This window comes from Aphelocoma coerulescens, chromosome 8 (genome assembly GCF_041296385.1).
Source record: "Aphelocoma coerulescens isolate FSJ_1873_10779 chromosome 8, UR_Acoe_1.0, whole genome shotgun sequence".
Classification (NCBI taxonomy): domain Eukaryota; kingdom Metazoa; phylum Chordata; class Aves; order Passeriformes; family Corvidae; genus Aphelocoma; species Aphelocoma coerulescens.
Genome location: NC_091022.1, coordinates 2,082,810 through 2,101,882, shown reverse-complemented (window position 1 = coordinate 2,101,882; position 19,073 = coordinate 2,082,810). Strand labels below are relative to the sequence as shown.

General features: G+C 40.8%; 1 protein-coding gene across 4 annotated transcripts in view; it reads right to left on the bottom strand.

Moving 5' to 3' along the window:
- COP1 (COP1 E3 ubiquitin ligase) overlaps positions 1-19,073 on the bottom strand; it is a 125,632-nt gene that overhangs the window by 90,772 nt on the left and 15,787 nt on the right. For all 4 annotated transcript variants that reach the window (XM_069022630.1, XM_069022631.1, XM_069022633.1 and 1 more), the window contains exons 7-10: positions 11,004-11,063; positions 9,112-9,188; positions 4,070-4,127; positions 420-534 (exon numbers count right to left, since the gene is read on the bottom strand). In XM_069022630.1, coding sequence (XP_068878731.1) covers positions 420-534; positions 4,070-4,127; positions 9,112-9,188; positions 11,004-11,063 — 310 coding nt within the window. The remainder of the gene's footprint in view (positions 1-419; positions 535-4,069; positions 4,128-9,111; positions 9,189-11,003; positions 11,064-19,073) is intronic.

The window sequence follows — 19,073 nt, the reverse complement described above, 5'->3', positions numbered from 1 at the left end:
TTGCATGCTAAATACAGGAGAATGTATCCATTTATGTTTACACCTCTGTAGCATTTCAATAGCAACGTTTTTAACTACTGCGTTTATACCACATCTAGCGGACAGACAACTCAACCTCTGCTTTCAGGCATTTTCATCTTCAGAACAGGCACCAGAGCAATTATTTATTGTAGGTTTTACCCGTCACAGTAAGGGATTACAAAGCGCTACATGTGCCCGCCAAAGCGACAGGATTAAGTGTTCCAAATTTAGCAACTTCAAAGATTGGTCAAGAATAGCAAAAGGGGATGATCTGAGTAACACAAATACATGCAGCCACATTCTCATGCGAGGAAGAAGCGAGAGCTGCTCTCTCAAAAGCAAAGCTTTTCTGCGAGAGGTACCTGCCACCAGAAGTGGAACACTGCACAAGCACTCACCCGAGACACGAGTCATCCTGGTGGAAAAATAGCACTGCTCTAGGTCCTCAAAGTGAGCCGTGAGGCGCTTGCGTCGCGAGGCCAGCGTGCTGTTGTACCACGGCTGCTTTTTGGTCTGAGGGGAGAAGGGAGAACACTTCAGAAAGTTAAAGCCAGGCCTGGGTTTGGCTTCTATAGATTTTACCCGATTTTAAACAATATATGTGACACGTTAGAAGTGTAAAATGACAATAAATGAAGAATCTTGGCATTGTCAACAGTTATTTATTAGGGTCCTATGCTGCACCCCTTAATGTAAGAAAAACAAACCCCTGCTTTCAGACAGTTTTTGTTCCCTGAACCTTAGCAAATTTAGTGATTCTGGCCTCACACACAGGACAGGCAATCCCAACCCTTGGGGAGCCCTGTCTTGCATTTATTCAGATAGACAGCAGAAGCCATCTTCCAGCTTCACAAATCAAACAGAGTGTACAACAAATACTCCCCAGATCCCTGGCAGACAGCTCATTAAAAGAGAAGGGGGTGTTTATTTTAATGAGTTACTGAATTATTTCTTTTGAAGCGACTCAGTAACTCTGTAAAACTAAGCAAATAAAAAGAGAAGCAAAAGACAGCATGAAGTTCAAAGGTTAATTGAAAAGAAGTTCATGAAAATCATCACTAAAGCCATTACCCAACCTACCCAAACAGTAATAGTGAGAGGTAGGAGCAAAGGATTTAAACTAAGTAAGTAATCTTTCCTCCTGAAGGAAACACAGGACATGCAGTACTTACCATTTTAATCACAAGTCGTGAAAAGGAATGAAACCCTCTACTACGTAAGAAGCACAAAGAGCTTCTTGCTTTAATTTCTATTTAAGAAGCCTCACATACCACATCCTCAAAGCTAAATTTTAAAAGATTTAAGAACCATCAAACTCCCTAATGAACAACAACCCTGAGCAAGTACAAGGCCCATAATGCTACTCAGTGGCACTGACAAAACCCACTTCGTGTACAACTCCCCCTCAATCCATGCAGGAGAACAGCCTGTACTCATTACAGCCACCTACCAAGCCAACAAGAACAAAATCAGTTTACAGCCCACTCAAATTTTGTGTGTACCTGTATGAAAAGCAATCTAACATTTTAGGAAAAAAGCAAACCCCAAGCAGTGAATCCCCCAAGTCACCACTTCCCACCCAAAGCCACACACTGACATCGTGGCTCACACTTGCCTGTGACAGCACCTGTGGTCTTCACAGCTTGTTCACCCCAAAAGCAGCTCCAACCTCAACACACAACACTGGGAAGTACTCCTACATCAATACCTTTCAAGTACCATTTTCTAAAATGGTACATCTTTAAAAAATGCTCAATAGAACACTTCTATAGCCTCCTATAATTTTTGTGCACCAGCCTGCAATGCCTCCAGTCTCTCTCAGCACATCAGTAGTGATGTGGGCTCGAGACAACTTCAGGCAAAGAACAATGGCTTCAATCTCAAGTTAAGGCAAGCTGCCTGAGCCATGATGAGCAGTACAACCCAAACCCACGCCTGATCTGCCAGATCAGTCCACACTGAGATGGAATCAATCATGTAAGTGTTTGCCTGCTGGGTCTCCCAAGAAAGATCACTCACTGGAGCAGGTCTCAGGCTGGCAACATGGCAACCCAGCTGTGCTGAGAACCAAGCAAGGGGCACTAACCCATTGTCATCAGACCACCCCCAGCTAAACATTTCAATCTGCTCAAGTTTTGCCAAAAAACAGATGTTCAGTTTCTATGAAGCCTGCTCCGTGGCTACTTTCCAAGCAATACTGGGCAACAGGAGGAAAAAATAAGGGAAGAGAGAAAAGACACCCAAGCAATTTTTATTCAATGGCTAAAACTACTATGGTTGCCAAAGCTGAGGATATTAGTTTGGATTCCTCTGTTATCAAGAGTGATTTTACTGTCTGAACTCCATCAGATACTCTTAAAGAGTCCTCTAACAACTGTGAAAAAGCATCATAGCTGCGCACAAGCTCCTTATTTCTAGCAGAAAAAAGGTACTGCCATTAAATACTACCTGCAGAATTGCCCAGGGCCTAAGTGACTTGTCCACCATTCACCTCTGAAGCTCAGCTTCTGGAAGAGAAGCATCCTAGAGCTCTGTGGTATATAAATTCTTCCCTAACAACATGTCTGTGGGCAATGCACAAAGTAATTATATTGAGAAAGAAAGCTCTGCTGTCCATCCTAGATAACCCTTACTGCCAGCAGTGCCCAATATATGATTTTTGCTGGGACTGACAATTAGGGAAAACCCTCCCAATTTATTTTATATTCTTAAAACTACTTTTATGGCAAAGCCTTGCTGAAATTAGACTACCTTTGAACAGAAGTGTTTAACTTCAAGAGTTCTCTTTGAACTCCCCATCCAAACAGATATTAAAGTTTAATTTGAAAATTTGTACTTGAGAGCACAGATCTTGCACTCTTGAGGACAAGAAATCGCATTTGAGGACAAAAAAGATTATTCTCACACAAATAAGGCTGTCATACAGAATGACTAGAAAGTCTAGGTTGTTTGTTTTCTGAGCTCACCAGCAGGGTAGCTATGCTATCAATTTTGGCTTTGAAATAGGAACTACTGAGACAAGTAGTGTCAGCGGAGAACAAATACACCATAGCACATCAGAGTCCTGAACATAAAACCCCCATCCACATTTCACCTGCCCTCTGAAAGGCAGTAGAACTACAAACTCTCTGTTCCAGCAAAAACCTCCAAGGGCCAGAGTGGCAGGAACCACAAGCATTTTCCCACAGACTAATAGGTAGAATTTTCTAATTACCAGTTAGTTACACAGCTTCAAACCCAAAACCCTGCATGCAAACATGTATGTGCACCAGCTCAAAATCCAGGTGGTTTTTTCTTTACAAAAAGTAAGATCCAACAGCACTTCAACCTGTTAATTTACCAGTTTGATGCTGGTGTGTGCCAGGGGCAGTCCACCACCACCAGAGAGCACCCAAGGCACAGCTGGAATGTGACCAACAGTCCATCTGCCCAAATGAAAACTGTTTCACCTTTTTGGAACTGTGAGCTAGTTATTAGCAACACCTTCCCAGCCCAGCTGAATCCCTCTGAGCTGCCAGACTACAGAGCACTGTTTGGAATTCGGGAGGCCCTGCGGATCAGACAGTTTGGAGGCTGCCTGCCAAACAGCTCCATTCTATATGCAACTTTTCACCCTCTAGATGAATTTATAATGGTTTGTAAGGCCCTGATGAGGACAAACAATGTAACTGTGCAAGGCAGGCTTTTTTTGTTTTGAAAGTCAAGCTTGATCTACAGCTATTTAAGCCAATGCAAAGGGTCAGGGATTTACCTCCCTTCCCCAGGGCTGCCCACATGGGAGATGAAGAGCAAACTGTATCCCCTCTTTCATGGAAGAGTCAGCTTTAAGAAATAAGTCTCAGATGTCTAAATACATCACACAAAGTCTCACACACACAACTGGGCACAATCATTCCTACAGCTGCAGCTGCCCATACAACCAGTTAAAAGCATTTTCAAGGCTCCAGCTGACCAGTGCTCTGGAGATGGATGAAGGTGCCCCTCAACCCTGCCCAACCTCCACATTCACTCTCCCGTCCCCCCTGTGCAGACAGATATATTATCTTACCTGAGAACTGCCACTGAAGCCTGGAGGCTGGCTATACTCGGTGGAGTCAATAATACTACTGCAAAAATAAACGAAATAGTCTGCTTAAATCACTGCACAGCCATCCTTTATCATTTTTAACCTGTTTGCTATTCCCCCCTTGACACTCTGCAGCATACTTGCCTTTGAAATCCATTTTACAGACAGGGAACACAAGGTTATATTTTGTTTGGGGGTTTAGGAGAGATTTTTTTTTTTAATAGAGTTTTCCTAGAGCAGAATGCTGTCACACACAATTATGTGTAGTGCAGTCGAATAATTTCTAATTAGAATGCAAAAGCATATCTTTTGTATGAAATATGCAGCACAAGACATTCTGAAAATAACATGCTACCATTGGTTTAAAATTCCTTAAAAAAAATGAGAGAAAAAAGAAGTTTAATGCTCTGGCATTTGAATCAACACTGGAAAGGGAAAAGCTAAAGAAATCAGTGTTAAGACAGACACTAGTTTAAACAGAAACAACTAAGGAAATACAGAAATAAACTAAAAAACCAATATACTGACAGCCAGGATTACTATTATTAGAAAACACTACACTACATTATAGTATCTATAATCACACAACATACCCTTTAAATCACTGTTTTAAAAACACAGCATAGACATGCAAACTCAGTGGAATTTAACTTTCAAAACTGCAAAAACATCACCTGATCCCAGCAGAAAACAGGTGGTTCAGTGTTCTTGGACATACAGGCAAAAAATTCAGCTCCCACAGTAAGACACCAGAGCCAGACTAAAGCACATTTATCACTCAAATTCCATATACTTCCAGGACACGTAAAGATTAGCATACTAGAACACAATGATTATGCAGAACACATTATGAAAATAACCATGATTTGTTTCTAAAAAATCTTTTCAACTGCCTTGCTTCTGCTGTGTCATTTGACTTGGACAGAGAAGAAATTATCTGGGATCATTAGCTGGGATCATCATTCTCATTATTCACAGCCTTTCTTATGACATAACCTTAGATTTTAAGCATTGCCTGGGGAAGCTGAAGGTTTCTTTAAAAAGCTCCTAGAACAGTGCTATAGGTCCTAGTTTTGTCAAAGATGATTGCACCTATTGCTGCTTATGTAACAGTTGCCAGAACTTATGTGTGAACTTGAGAACCTTGGTCATAAATAAATTGGTTTGCTTGAAATGCCAGGCAGGGCACCTGTAAATCTGGAAGAATGAACCAATGGTACAGCAGTGCTTAATTATTTCTCTGAATGTTTTCAAGCTCCCCTGTAAGTGGAGGGAAGTGGAAACAGAAGATGAGACATAACCACTGACGACACTTAAAAAATTAACTTGGAAAATGAGACTGATTGGACTTTGGTTCTAGACAAGACAAAAAGCTGAAAACAAAGAAAATCTGAGGGATGAAAATCATTATTTGCTGCAAGCTATTGTACGGGAGAAAACAGCAGAGCTGTTTCAGGCATGGCTGGGGACAATGAACTTTAAATTAGCATGTGGCTTCATGAAATAATGAAACAGGGACAGCAGATCCTGCCAGGAACCACAGGAATAACACATTCAGCTGGAAAGCAATGAAAAAGTACTCCACTCTGAGACAGGTACAGCAGCAATTAACAGCAAAACACACAGACTTAGAGTGTCTGGTCTCGTTCTGCTGCAGGTTGTCTGGTGATGTAAAGCCTTCAGGAGCGCAGACGTCATCTCCCCAACCAGAGTACAAAGACATTTCTGTGCAGTGCCTATAGCTGAGTTAACTCATGTGTGCTTGAATGTTTTTCCTTTCAATGAACACAAAGCAAGTAACCAGAAAATTACAGAAGTGCCCTCCAAGTTCTTCTTTAAAAGCTGTAACATCAGGTTCAGTTTGGAAATTCAGCTACACTGATATGACATTTAAAAACCCAGAACAACAACAACAAAAAGCAAGGCAATCCACAGACTATAAATCCCATCACAGGGATGGGAGGAGGTAATTAGAACAAATGGAGGGGAAGGAGGATCAGGATTTCAATAACTGAGTCAGAGTTACCAAGCAACTCATTCCTAGACCAGAATTTTCCCCTCAAACTCCTATTAGGGATAATTTGTTATTGCTACTAGCCCTGGATATCATCTCAGGGAAGCTGCTTATTCCTACCTTCTGTTCACACCATTTACTGGAGCACAAAGAACACGCGTGCCTGTTCAGAAATCCATGCACAGAACTATTTGTTCTCTTCCCTTCTTCTTCCCCTCTTGTTCTCTATTAGTATACGAACCAAGCAATATGCAACGCTGTAAACAAGCACTGTGCTATTACCCAATTTAGTATTTCATCATACCCTGTGTAGGCACAAGAGAAAACACGTGTTTCTTGCAGACAAGGATGTACTGAACATCATAGCTGGGCTAGGTTCTTTTGCTAAAGAACTTCTGAAGGAAGGTGGGGGGAGGCAAAGTAATTTCACATTTTGAAGATGTTAAGAATGGAGAGGAAAAAAGCTACAAACAATGAAAAGAAACAGAAAATTAATGAAGCAAGCCTGTGATTTAGAGGAAGCAGATGAATAAGGGCAAGTCACCAGAGACCAGATAAAACTGAATTCCAAAGAACTCTATTTTCTTGAACTTTAAATTCAAAGGCTAAAGAAGTTTTCTTCATCTCAGCACTAGTCTGTGATAACCTTGTACTATTTATAAGGCACATTAGTAAAGTGTTATACAATTATATTTCATTAGCAGTGTGTTAAGTATGTTAAGTTATATTTTGATTTAAATACACCATTTTAATTCACTGATAAGCTAATGAGTCTCTGCAAGTTCAATATAATTTTAACATGGAAGTGAATCCATCCCCAACTATGTTTGTATTTCACTCTTAGTGGCTCATGGCATCTCTAAAATGCACTTGAGATTAAATATTTCAGTTAAAAGAAGTGAAAAAAATCAGCCTATTTTAAAACTCCTATCAGCTGTTCTGCAGCATTCTTGCCAAGGAGAAATGTTGCTGAGATAATTCTTCAAAATTTACCATTAATGTTGAAAATAAAATGAGTTTCAAGCGGTAGACCTTCCTGGAATCTAATTGATGGTAATTCACACCAATGCAATTACTTGAATTACACAAAACTGTTGAGACAGGGTGGGGACAGAAGTTACAGGAGTAACTTCTGGCAACGACTGATGCCTCTTCAGACATTCCTTCACATACTGATTTCTCTTTTACCACTCAAGGCTACTTCTTAATGCAGGAATGTCACCGAGAAAAACCTAAGAGGTCTTCTAAAGCAGAGAGAACAAGGCAATCCCACATCCCCTAGCAAACACCTAAATATGCTATTATATCACACCCCTGGCATGTTGTACCGGGGGAAAACCCAAAAGTTCAAGACACAGCCAGGATGGACCCAGATAGGCATGAGAAGGCAGCTAAGAAAGAGCCCATGGTCTCTGCACCCATCATGGCTCCAACCCACTGCCACCTCCCAGCGGACCCCCAGATGAAGCACATCAATCCACAAAGCACTACAATATTTTTGATGTTATCTCACATCTTCAAAAGCAGGAACTGAGACTGACTGACTCCTAGGACATGAAATAAATAGGCATAGAGGAATATTAAGAAATTTTCAGTAGACTGAAACCAGTGTAGCTCTCACCGCAGTCCATTCCCCCTTCAACTCTTTTACTAAAATATTATTCCAACCTTGAACAGACAAAAATGTTCTTTGGGGGCTTGTTTGTTAGCTTAGCTCAAGTAATAGAGATACATTTCTACTCATAAGTGCAATCTCCTGTTAAAAGAGAAAGGTTTCTAGGCCTGAAGGCATCCAACATCTAACAATCCGAGCCCAGTCGGTGCTCAAGTTTACCCCAAGCGTCAGTACCACGGAGCAAAACCAATCTGTTTAATAGCCAATAACCAGAAAAGTAGTAGAACTTGACAAGAATCTCATCAGTTTCACAAAACTGCTTCTTAGCAAAACAGAACACCCCATATCAAGAAACACATCTGCACCCAAAGAGAATTAAAGAGGCACAGAAGAGCTGAATTAGAAATGCTGCTCCCATCCATTGTGACTGTATTCCCATCCTTTCCCCCAGGCCAGTCAGAGCTTCATAGAAATATGAGAGATACTGCTCTCTGTGTCCAGAAATAGCATCTCAGTAGGAAATCCCAGACAATACTGCTGGGTTCCTCACCACAGCACCGTGTCTACATCTCTCTAGGGGAAGGAATCTGGTCGTTTTTTACTTCTGGGCTATTAGGCAAAAAAATCTACCAGCACAATTTTGTAACAGAAGCTGACAGTTTAGAGAACTCTACTTCTAAGAGATAGCAGAGATGATCACTTAATAACATAACTTGGCCCTGTTGAAATCAAGAGGTTTCTTGCCACCAAAAGACACACCTGTAAAGTAGAGCACTTCAAACTCTGGCACTTACAACTCAAATACAAGAAGCATCCGCAATGTTATCATCAAGAAACCAGACTATGCAATATTCCAGACAAAAGTACACATTGAAATTAAGTTATTAGAAAGGCATTTCATTAAATCAACACAGACAGCAGATAAACAGAATCATTAGGCTGTACATTTTGAATTTTGATCTGAGCCCATACCTTTAGCTATTCATGCTGAGTGGGAAAGCCAGAGGACTCCAATATCACACAAAATTAAGACCTTTCATATGCCAAGCAGAACTGCACAATGTTCAGAAAAGGCAGCATATAAATAACAGTAACATTTTATTCCATGGCAAAGGCTTATGACTCAAGTTTACTAATTCACATGACATTTAAAGCCATCAGTTTTCCATGGCATCTGGTTCAGAGCAGATTCTTCACCCAAATGCAGACTTAGATGGCTTTTTCTTCACTTCTTTGTTCACATAAAGTTTATACCAATCAGAATCAGAATAGGAAAATACTGTACAGCATTTAAAAACCAGTTTTGCTTGTCTTTTGGGCACTGCTTCGAAAGCACTAGCAAGCAGAGTGCAACATGTACAGCTTGAAATCCAAGTTATGTTGCAAGCTCCATACCTGTGTGAAGGTGAGGGAGCCTCGAACTGTGGCACCGTGCTGTCCTCACTGACTGGGGAGTACAGGCCACTCATCTCCTGAAAGAGAAAGCCAGGTCACATCAGAGCTGACAAAAGATGCATGTTTAATACATGTGTTCACAGAGTACTGGTGTTTTTCTCATTTTACTCAACTCTTACCTAAAAATCTTTACTATTCCTGACATAACATTGATTTTCTTCAATTTTTTTCAGTTATCATTCCAACTGAGTTTCAAAAATCTTACAGCTGTGGTGCTCAGTGCTTCAAGAGTGGCAGTTTTGGAGCTTCTACTCCAAAAAAACCAACAGATTTGGTTATCATCCAATTGCCTCTAACCCATCTCCCTTAAACACGCAGAACAAGCAAGCTGTAACTGCATTTCTGAGATATGTGCAAACTTCTCTAACAGCCTTCACAACTGGAAAGTAAAGCTGGATATGGGTCACAGCAAGAACAGCCACAAAGCAACAGGGCAAAGGTGGTGCCACAGACTTAAAAGAGGATCTATCAATCCTCTGTGGGACAGCTGCACAAGAGACAAACTTCACACATAAACTTGGCTTTGTCCCTCCTAGACTAAGTCACTGCTGTGTACCCAGTGTGAGACTGTCTTTCATCTGTTTGGGAAATGGAAGCTAGGCAGGATGCAGCAGCTCATTAGTTGAGGGGCAAAGCGCTCTCAGGACAATTATTACTTGGGCTTTCAAATTCCCACTAGGTGCCTATTAGTTGGCAGGTAGAAAGAAGGATATTTGTGACAAGAGAGATCCCAGGCTAGAGAGGTCAGAGCCAAGGTCACCACCACACCCCAGGAATATACCCCAGCAGCAGCCCACTGAAATGCCTGATTAAAGAGCAGAGAAGCAGGTAGCTGGATGCTCTTCTTTGAGGGAGCCCACAGCTTTTGGGAACAGTTTCTCCTAGATCTCAAGACTTACTTTACCAGTCTGAAGAAAACATGCTAAGATATATTTATTTCACCAAAGCCAAGAAACATTTAGAAAAAGAGGTCTGAAAAAATTCCAAATAGCTATCAGATAAATGGAAATTCTGGCAGTTGCCAAGTCATATTTATATTTTGCTAATTCATCAGCCCACATATTAATTGAGTGAAGAAATCTCAAAAGCTTTTGGGAGGTAGTTGGGAATACATGCTGACTGCTCAAGGTGAGCAAGAAGCGAGAAGCAAACAGGCAAACTGATTCCCAAAAAGCTTTAAGGGAATGGTATTTTGAGAGGTGGCAGTCTGGTGTATTCTGAAACACCAGCTTCCTACTCCAGGATTAAACACTAGAATAGATTACAGGAAAGGACCAAAGAGGAACCTAAAGACTCAATGAAGACAGCATTGCATTGATGGGTTTACAAATTCTTGGAGAATAATTCTTAGCAAAAATGTCAAGAGATTCCCATGATTAAGGAATTAAGAGAACTGTATCGGGAGGTAGCAGGAATCAGTTTTGACATGCAGCAGGAGTTGTTTTTGTTCCTGGCCAGTCTCTGAATAACAACCCTGTTGTGAATCCCCAACACCTCCCCATTTTAAGACCTGCATGCTGCTCAGATTTAAACAGCCTGTGCAGAACACTGCAACATACAAAAATCTGAAGTTCTGATCAATATACCAGCTGTTGATTTCTAGCAACTACTCTAAAATACTTACTACTACAAAGAAATGATTATATAAGAGCTACCAAACTGCAGCCTGAACACATCAACTAAATGAACAAATTAAAGAAAGAGCATCATCTGTTCATTTTCCCATTACTGACTTAAATGCCATAAATTTAACCCAGCAGCCTCACAGCAAGGCAGACAGCTTGATGAAAATGAAAAATTGCCAGAGTCAGAACAACGTCTGGGCACCTCACCTCTACTCGTTTAATATCTTCTTCCAGAACACTTAGCTCCTTCTGGATCTGCTCCAATTGCTGTGGATAAGAGAATGGGAGAAGTCTAAATCAATCTGCACTGCACCAGCACCAAGATAAATTACAGTCTTTCCAGAGAGGAACCTGAACTATCTTAGCTGGTGTGCTACACAATTCAAAAGTCACCAGGCAGGAAGTTCAAATGCACAGATTAACCTAAGTGTGCACACAAACCACATTCAAGACAAAGCTTGTTATTTTGAAACAACGTGAAAGGAGAGCATGAGGTCTTTTGACGTCAACCACAGAGACCCACATTATTCAAAGTAATACTGTTATGCTCCTCTAACATCTCTCAGGCAAGGTGTAACTGGTTTGCAAACACCAAGTACAGAATCACAAAGTGGTCTGGGTTAGATGAGGCCTTAGAGATGATCTCATTCCACCCCCTGCTATAGGCAGGGACACCTTCCACTATCCCAGGCTACTCCAAGCCCTGTCCACCCTGGCCCTGAACACTTCCAGGGATGGGGCAGCCACAGCTTCTCTGGGCAGCTGGTGCCAGTGCCTCCCCACCCTCACAGGGAAGAATGTCTTCCTAATATCTAAACCCACATTCTTTTACTTTAAAACCATTCCTCCTTGAACTGTCACAATTAGAAAAAAAACACCATGAACGACAATGATCATTTCACCCTTCAATTAAAGGCCAAATATTTTGCTAAAAGGTATTAAAACTAATTCTCATCCTAGCTGTTAACCTGTCACTTCCCAATTTAAACTTTGTCATTAAGTTTTTGGATTGGAAAAAATCCCATTATGACCAGAGGAAGATTTGCTCCTGGCACTGAGTAAGCGCCACGTGGGATCAAGGTATCACTTCTTCCAAAGGTGTGGTACTTACCTTGGATTATACCATAAACTCGAGTCAATTTGAGGGTTACACCTGAAAGGGTCAGAAGGAGACTTCCCCTCTCACCAGCCAACATTTCCTTTCCTTTCTTTGTGCCACATGCAACATCTTCCAGGTTTTCAGTCAGTCAGCAACCTGGCTTTGCTCACCTCGAGTTACTGAAGCCACAGACTTGACAACTGTTTACACCTAAGCAAGGACATCATCTACTTACCTGCTTATTCAGCTGGTAGGTCCCACCCAAACACCCACAGAGCCTCTACCCAGCCCTGCAGGGCCCAAACACAAACACACTGCTCTGGGTGAGAGCTCCAAGTCTGGACATAAACCAACAAAACTCAGCTCCAGTGCAAGTCTGCTTCACTGAGACACAGAAATGTAATAAATAGGTGGAGAACTGGAAGTCCACCTGACTCTCTTCAGCTCCCAGTAAAAATTTACAGGCAACCAGCAATGTGGCCTGTGACCAGAAGCATTTGCTGATTTAAGTCCACTGAAAGTTTAAGCACAACACATTCTCCAAAGACAAAACAAATTTTTGTACTTTCAGCTTTACAACAGAATATTAAACTGCCCAAATCCAAAGTAACTAGTTTGGCAAGACATATTACTCTTAGTGTGACATATTCCAAAGAGTATCTGGCAAGCTACTCCTGAAAACTTATTCACTCAAGTGCTTAAGTTCGATCCTTTAAGTGTCAGAAGGTTTTGCTTAAACAAAAAAAGCACAATTAAAACCCCTATTGTAAAGCATTCCAAATATGTGGGCTCTACATTAGATAATCCACCATTTCAATTCTCCTTTTAAACACTAACACTCCTGTTTTCTGTCCCTGAAAACAGGAGAAGGAAGGACTGCTGGGCCCACACCTATTTCTAACATGGCTGCTTCTTTGGAATGAGATGACATTATAAATGTGTCCTAATCTCTGTACTCTGAAGGATTCAGTTTACATTTAATTTGAGTCACAGACAGCAGAAGTTTAATGGTTTAGAACTAGACTGCCACAGATAATTTACAAATCACTACACCATAACAGATAATTCCATTTTCACTTTCGAAACCTACAGCAAGAATAGCAGGTGGTGCTATAACTCCAAGATTAGTGGTAAAGCTAAGTGACACTTGCACAGCATGGGTCCTGCCTGAACTCAGCTCTAGCAAATACCATTAGTCCCCCACACTCATAAATCCCATTTAAAAAGAAGTTACAAAACCACTTACAAGTTCCAAAATTACAGTGAGGAAATCAGCTATTCTACAATGCACTGGCTCACAGCCAAACTGGACATCTGAAAAATAATTGATGGTTGCTGACATCACATAAACAGGATACTTTTTATAGGAAAAAGAGCAGAGACCTTTTATTGGCCAGCTTTCATTAACTATTCCACACAACCAAGAGCATGAGATCTGGGACTTTATTTACCAATTCTTCCTTCTAGTTACAGCCTACCATAAACTTACCCAACAGTAGCAGCTCTTAAAATGCAGGCAAGAGTGTGTCATGCTTATTTTAGGAGGGAGTCTTCTCATGCCATCAACATAAAATAAGTTAATGTCCACACTGAAACCTCTGGTTTTTTTGGTATGTTAGTTAAGTGTTTTAATCTATCAAAGACCTTAAATCAATCCACATTCATTCCAATTAAACTTTGAAAAATGAGACTACTGATTTATAATTGTCAGCCTTTGAGGGACACTTAAGGAAAGCTAAATGAATTATAGTGCTTGCAGTATATCCAGATTTAAGGGCCTTTAATTTAATTTTCACTATTGGGCACAGAAAGCAAGCCAAGTCCTGTCCCAGTGATGGGCAGAATCACGCCTGTCAGACTTTGGATTAAGTCGGCAAAAGCACTTCCAATGAACACTGAAATGTATGCTAAGAGAGAAGCACACAGTATGAACTCTCTTCTCAGAGACAGATGCTTTCCCAGAAATGAAGAGGCCAACATGGACAAGGAGAAGGTCCTTAATTCAGTGATTAAACCTCATAATTTCAACTCCAGTGAATGAACTACAATAAGCAGGTGTGTAACACTCTGGTCCCATTTTTCACATATGGGCATATGTACAAAAGAAAAGCTATGACTTCAAAACTTTTTAATAATCCTGGAAAAGGGATTTCAGACTTTCAAGTCAAGAAGCTACCAAGAACTTACACAATGCTAAACACCAGGTCAGGGTCATTTTGGTTTTGGTTGGCCATCTCCTAACAAGCATATCTGGGTACATCACTAAGGTTTCATCCTGGAGCTTCCTGTTTTTCCTGGAGGGAGAGCCCCTTGGGAGGCAGCAACTTCCTGCTTTGTGTTTGTACAGCACGGACAACAAGCAGTCCTGACTGGGTCTCCTGGTGCCAGTTCTAAGTGTTTGCAAAAAGCTAAAAGCTCGGCAGAGCCTCCCAGTGCCACAGACACAACCTAGAAAAATGCACAAAGGAAGGAGCCATACAGCCTTGACCAACTGTCTTTCCAATTCTAGAAAAAGCACAAAGAACAGCAGGAGTTATTTTCTCCTTTATTTTTGCAGAAATACTGCAAAATCAGCAGCACTATTCTAACAAGCAGCTTAAACAGCAGAGTGGATTCACACTTTTTGGAAGCTCACAGCCCATATTATGTTCAGTCACACACCTTCAAGGCTCTGATCCAGACTCCCTGTGCAGTCATAACAATACACACCATAGGTCCACACAAACAGCGTCTATTACCAGAGGGAACATCATTTTCCCAGACACATAAAGCCATTGCACCAACCAGGATGGGTCAAAATCTATCACCTGCCCACCTGAGGAGGATAAACCAGGTAGTTGCTGTAAATAAACCCTTAATTCTGTCCCGTAGCTTCATCCATCCAACTTCAGCCTCTTCCTACTTCCTGTTCTCCCACCAACTACTGCTCTAACAAACCACAGCATAAACTTCACTACCAGCCAACAGCTGAAACTTTTCTAAAGGTACCCAGTGGAATTAATTTCTATCTGTAGAATTCAATACCTCAATGACAATACACAATAAGATCAGTTTCTCTCTGGAAGTCTTGTCTATCTCTGGGTTTTCTTTTCATTATTGCTTTGGATGCAGAGCCTTTTACAACATACAGGGCAACTATGGCATGGAGGTCATCTTCAGACCTTAGAGAAATTTTAGTCTTATACATTAAATCAAATATCACTTGCTTTGACAAAATACCTCTCTGTTACAATGTCTTTGCACAACTAGAAGGAGGTGCAAGGTTTTTGTTTGCATGAAGACAGGAAGACCTGAACCTCCACAAGTTTCATTAGTGAAATATGGCATCCGAGCTTCTTAAACATGTGGACAGACCATCTATGACATTATCTGCTGAGAATATTTCTTCTCTCTGATCAATACTTCCTCCAAATTATAAATGCTTCCTCATAACTGGGGAAAAGCTAACAAAAGCCTTGAGAATATCCAGGTTCTTTAACACAGAGAATTCCCAAAGGTAGGAGAAAAGAGATGCCTGGCTGATAAAAGTGTGTTTTGTATCTTGAATTTTCCTCTCCCTCATTTACATCCTACAGTATGGAGGAAACATGCTCTGAAGGCTTAGTGATAGGGTCTGATAGAAAAGCCTGATGAGATAAGGACATTTGGGGCGGGGAACAAAGCTGCCTAAACAATTAGACTAATTGCCTTAGAGTCTAATACAGCAGTAGTAGGTGCTACTTGGCTTCTTTCTTTGCAAGACCTCTCCACTGCAGCAAGGAGAGCCAGCTATTATATGCTGATACCACTATGGTAATTTTTAGTTTGCTGCTCACACATTCACTGTATCCTTGGGCTTCTTATCAATGCTTTTGGAGCTCACATCTCTCATTCAGTAACTTAGAAATGCAAATAGATTTAAAATACCAGGTAAGTGCAGTGGATAGGGACCAGATTACTCTAGCTATAAATTCTCCTCAGCAGTCCTGAAATGTAACCAAGATCACATGACAACAAAAGAGCATGACTGATTTCTGGTTCTGTCACCTCCTCTTGCTTACTCATTAGTTCATCCATGTGTGTACACGCAGAACACAAGACTTGACAGGTGAAGTGATTAACACAAGGTAATGACATCCCTGGAGAACTCATGCTTATAATTCCCAGCAATTATCCCATAATAACTCCTCTTATTTTTAGTATTTAACATGCTCACAATACGGAGCAAGTGAAGACAGCTGGACAGAGACGTGCATTTGAGGGTGCAAAGAACAACAATGATTCTGAAATGCTGAGCAGGCACTCAGTGCCACAAGCCTGAGACACTTCAGGATTATTTTTCTGTCCCAGGATGTTTAACAGCTAAAAAACAGCCTTGTGCATTAGCAGACATGAAAGAGGCCTTGTTTGTTAGACACGAGAGACTTAATGCCACATTGTTAGAAAGAAAAAGCCCAGAGAACATAAAAATGAAGTGACATCTGCCAAGGGAAACATGAATAGACCTAGAGAATAGCACCTGTGTAGAACTTGATTTGTGATACTAATCATCAGGCTCAGTATTCTCCTTCAGTAAGCAATGGTGCTGCTTGACAGAAATACCATCAGGTAGCTGAGCTAACAATATTTTAGCAGAAATTATCTGTATGATGTATATGGCGGTGTCTAACTACTCAGAAACATTCAAATCCTGACCAGACAATTAGCAAGGGCTCTTCTTTAAAGTGATGAATATAAAAGAGGGGAGAATTAACTGATATAATCACCTCTCTCACAAAGTGTTCAAGATGAAAGAACATGTGAACATTTAGAATTAACAAAGTTAAATTTGCGAAAGCATTTACGCAACACATGTATGAAAACAAGAATTTTAAAAAGTCACAGGTTGCTGCATTTGGTTTCCATGGAAAACAGTAATAAACACCCACCACTACGAAGTCATAATATTTCATTATTATACTTGACCTTCCAGACTTTTTGGGGTCTTAATTTCAACAGAAGAGGCCGCTGGATCAAAAAAAACCCAACAAAAATGCAGAGTGTGCATTCAATTAACTGTGCACACACATGGAAAGGCACTTGGCCATGCTAAGTTTGCCTTACAGACAACCAACTGCTGTGGATGATCAATATATTCCTCCCCTCCAAAACTACCTGTTATTTGTTTGAAAAAGTATTTTGAAGCTTTAGGCATTTGTTCTCAACCTTTTCTAAAGTAAGACTTTTTTTTTTTTTTTCTATTACTATTGCCAAGGATTTGGGGTTTTTTGCCATATTGCTCTAGGTCAAAAAGAAAACAAAATGCATAAACTTCAAAAGAAAAAGGACTTGCAAACATCTTTGTGCAAAAAACATGCAGTAAATTCCAGCTTGAAAGATCAACCTTTTGAAAAGTTACAAACAGATCAAAATAGCATTTCTAATAGAAACTCCTGCAGGTGCTGAACCTCACATTTATCTTCTAGAGAAATTATGAAAAGGTGACAAAGAGGCATTTGTCAAAAGACTTGACTGCACCAATATTCTGAAGTACAAGTCTAAAAGACAGTTTTCTTCTAGCTATAAACCTACTCCAATATGCTCAGAAGTCACCATTTCATTAATGCAAGAGAAAAAATACGTAACTTATGAGTGAAGTAAGCAAGGAGGGTTACAGGTGGTTAATCATCTGCTCTGAACATGTTGTGAAATGTTGTACAGGTACACTAACGCTAAGGCAATACCTGTATTCACTTACAGAAGTACCTTAGTCCCTGTGTAAGAACTTGCAGTATGTAGTAAATGAAACCTGTTAATAAAATCTTGCAATGAACAGTATTCAAAGAGGCAAGTTAGGAAGCAAAGTTACCATGTTCCTTTAAACATTTAAGCCAAAAATTAGAAATACGAACTCAGGGTCATAAATCAAAGAATCTTTTTTATTTATTAAGAACTTATCTTCACAGCTATGGCTTACTGAGTGAAATTGCATTTACTAAAACCAAGTCTGAATTAAGAAAGGAAAAAAGGTCATGTTCCTCCCCATAATAAGGCTGCTTGTGTGACTCACAATGATGTGCAATACACCACTGTTCCAAGGTCCACACATGTTCCTTGGGCTCCCTCCTCCATTCTTAAGCAGTCACCTCTCACAGCATCAAAAGAAACTATGGCGAACTTTGCAGCTCTGATAACCTTTACTGCATTGTTAATATGGTCACTTAACCCCCCCTTCTCACCTTCCAAGCCACCATCTCAGGCTTTCTGCAGTCTGGATACACCACCACTGTCATAACCCAAACAGTAATTGCTCTATTATCCCCACAGAACTCCCTCCAGCCAGGGGTGCTTGCCACAAGCTCCACCAGCTACAGGGAGGACCTTGTCACTTACCAAAAAGGAAGCATCAACTGGGGTAATTTACTGTGTGTAAACTGACTGCCCAAGACAGATTTTTATATGTGGAGCTATCCTACTGACTGCTCTGTATTTTCCATCCATCTACCCACTGATTTCTATCTTTCTTACCCTTATCAAGTGAGAGCAAAGACTGCTAGAAGTCTGACAAGTCCTCATTTTCCTCAAAATAAATGGCAAGGCCAGACACTAAGCGCTATGGCAAGGACAGAACTGACAGGCCTGCACAGAAGTCTTTTGAGATGTGACAGCCTGCATTTCATGTTGGAATATAAAGGGGGGTACAAAATAACATTAGAGGAAGTCTTGGCAACAGGGGGAATGCATAAGCAGGGACATGGAGGATTTGAAATAAACTATACGTCCCAACTGCCTTCAGGATGTTCCGACAGCTGTTTTCAGAGGATCTGCAGCCAAAATTAAGTTTCTTTAGCCTTAAAAGAAGATGTTATCCTTTAAAAATTATTACTAAAGAGATACAGATGCAGATGAAATGGGAAAGGTTTCCCAGGTACTGAAACTCACAGAATCAAGGTTGAAAGAGACCTTCAAGATTATTTAGTCCAACCACCACCCCAGCACCACCATACTAACCCCTAAACCATATCCCCAATCCATATCCAGATGCCTCTTGGACATTTCCAGAGGCCGTAACTCCACCAGCTCCCTGAGCAATTTACTCCAATACCTGACCACTCTTTCAGTGAAAAAACATTTTTCTATTATCTAATCTGAACCTCCCCTGGTGCAACTTGAGGCCATTTCCTCTCATCCTTTCACCCGAGACATGGCAGAAGAGCCCG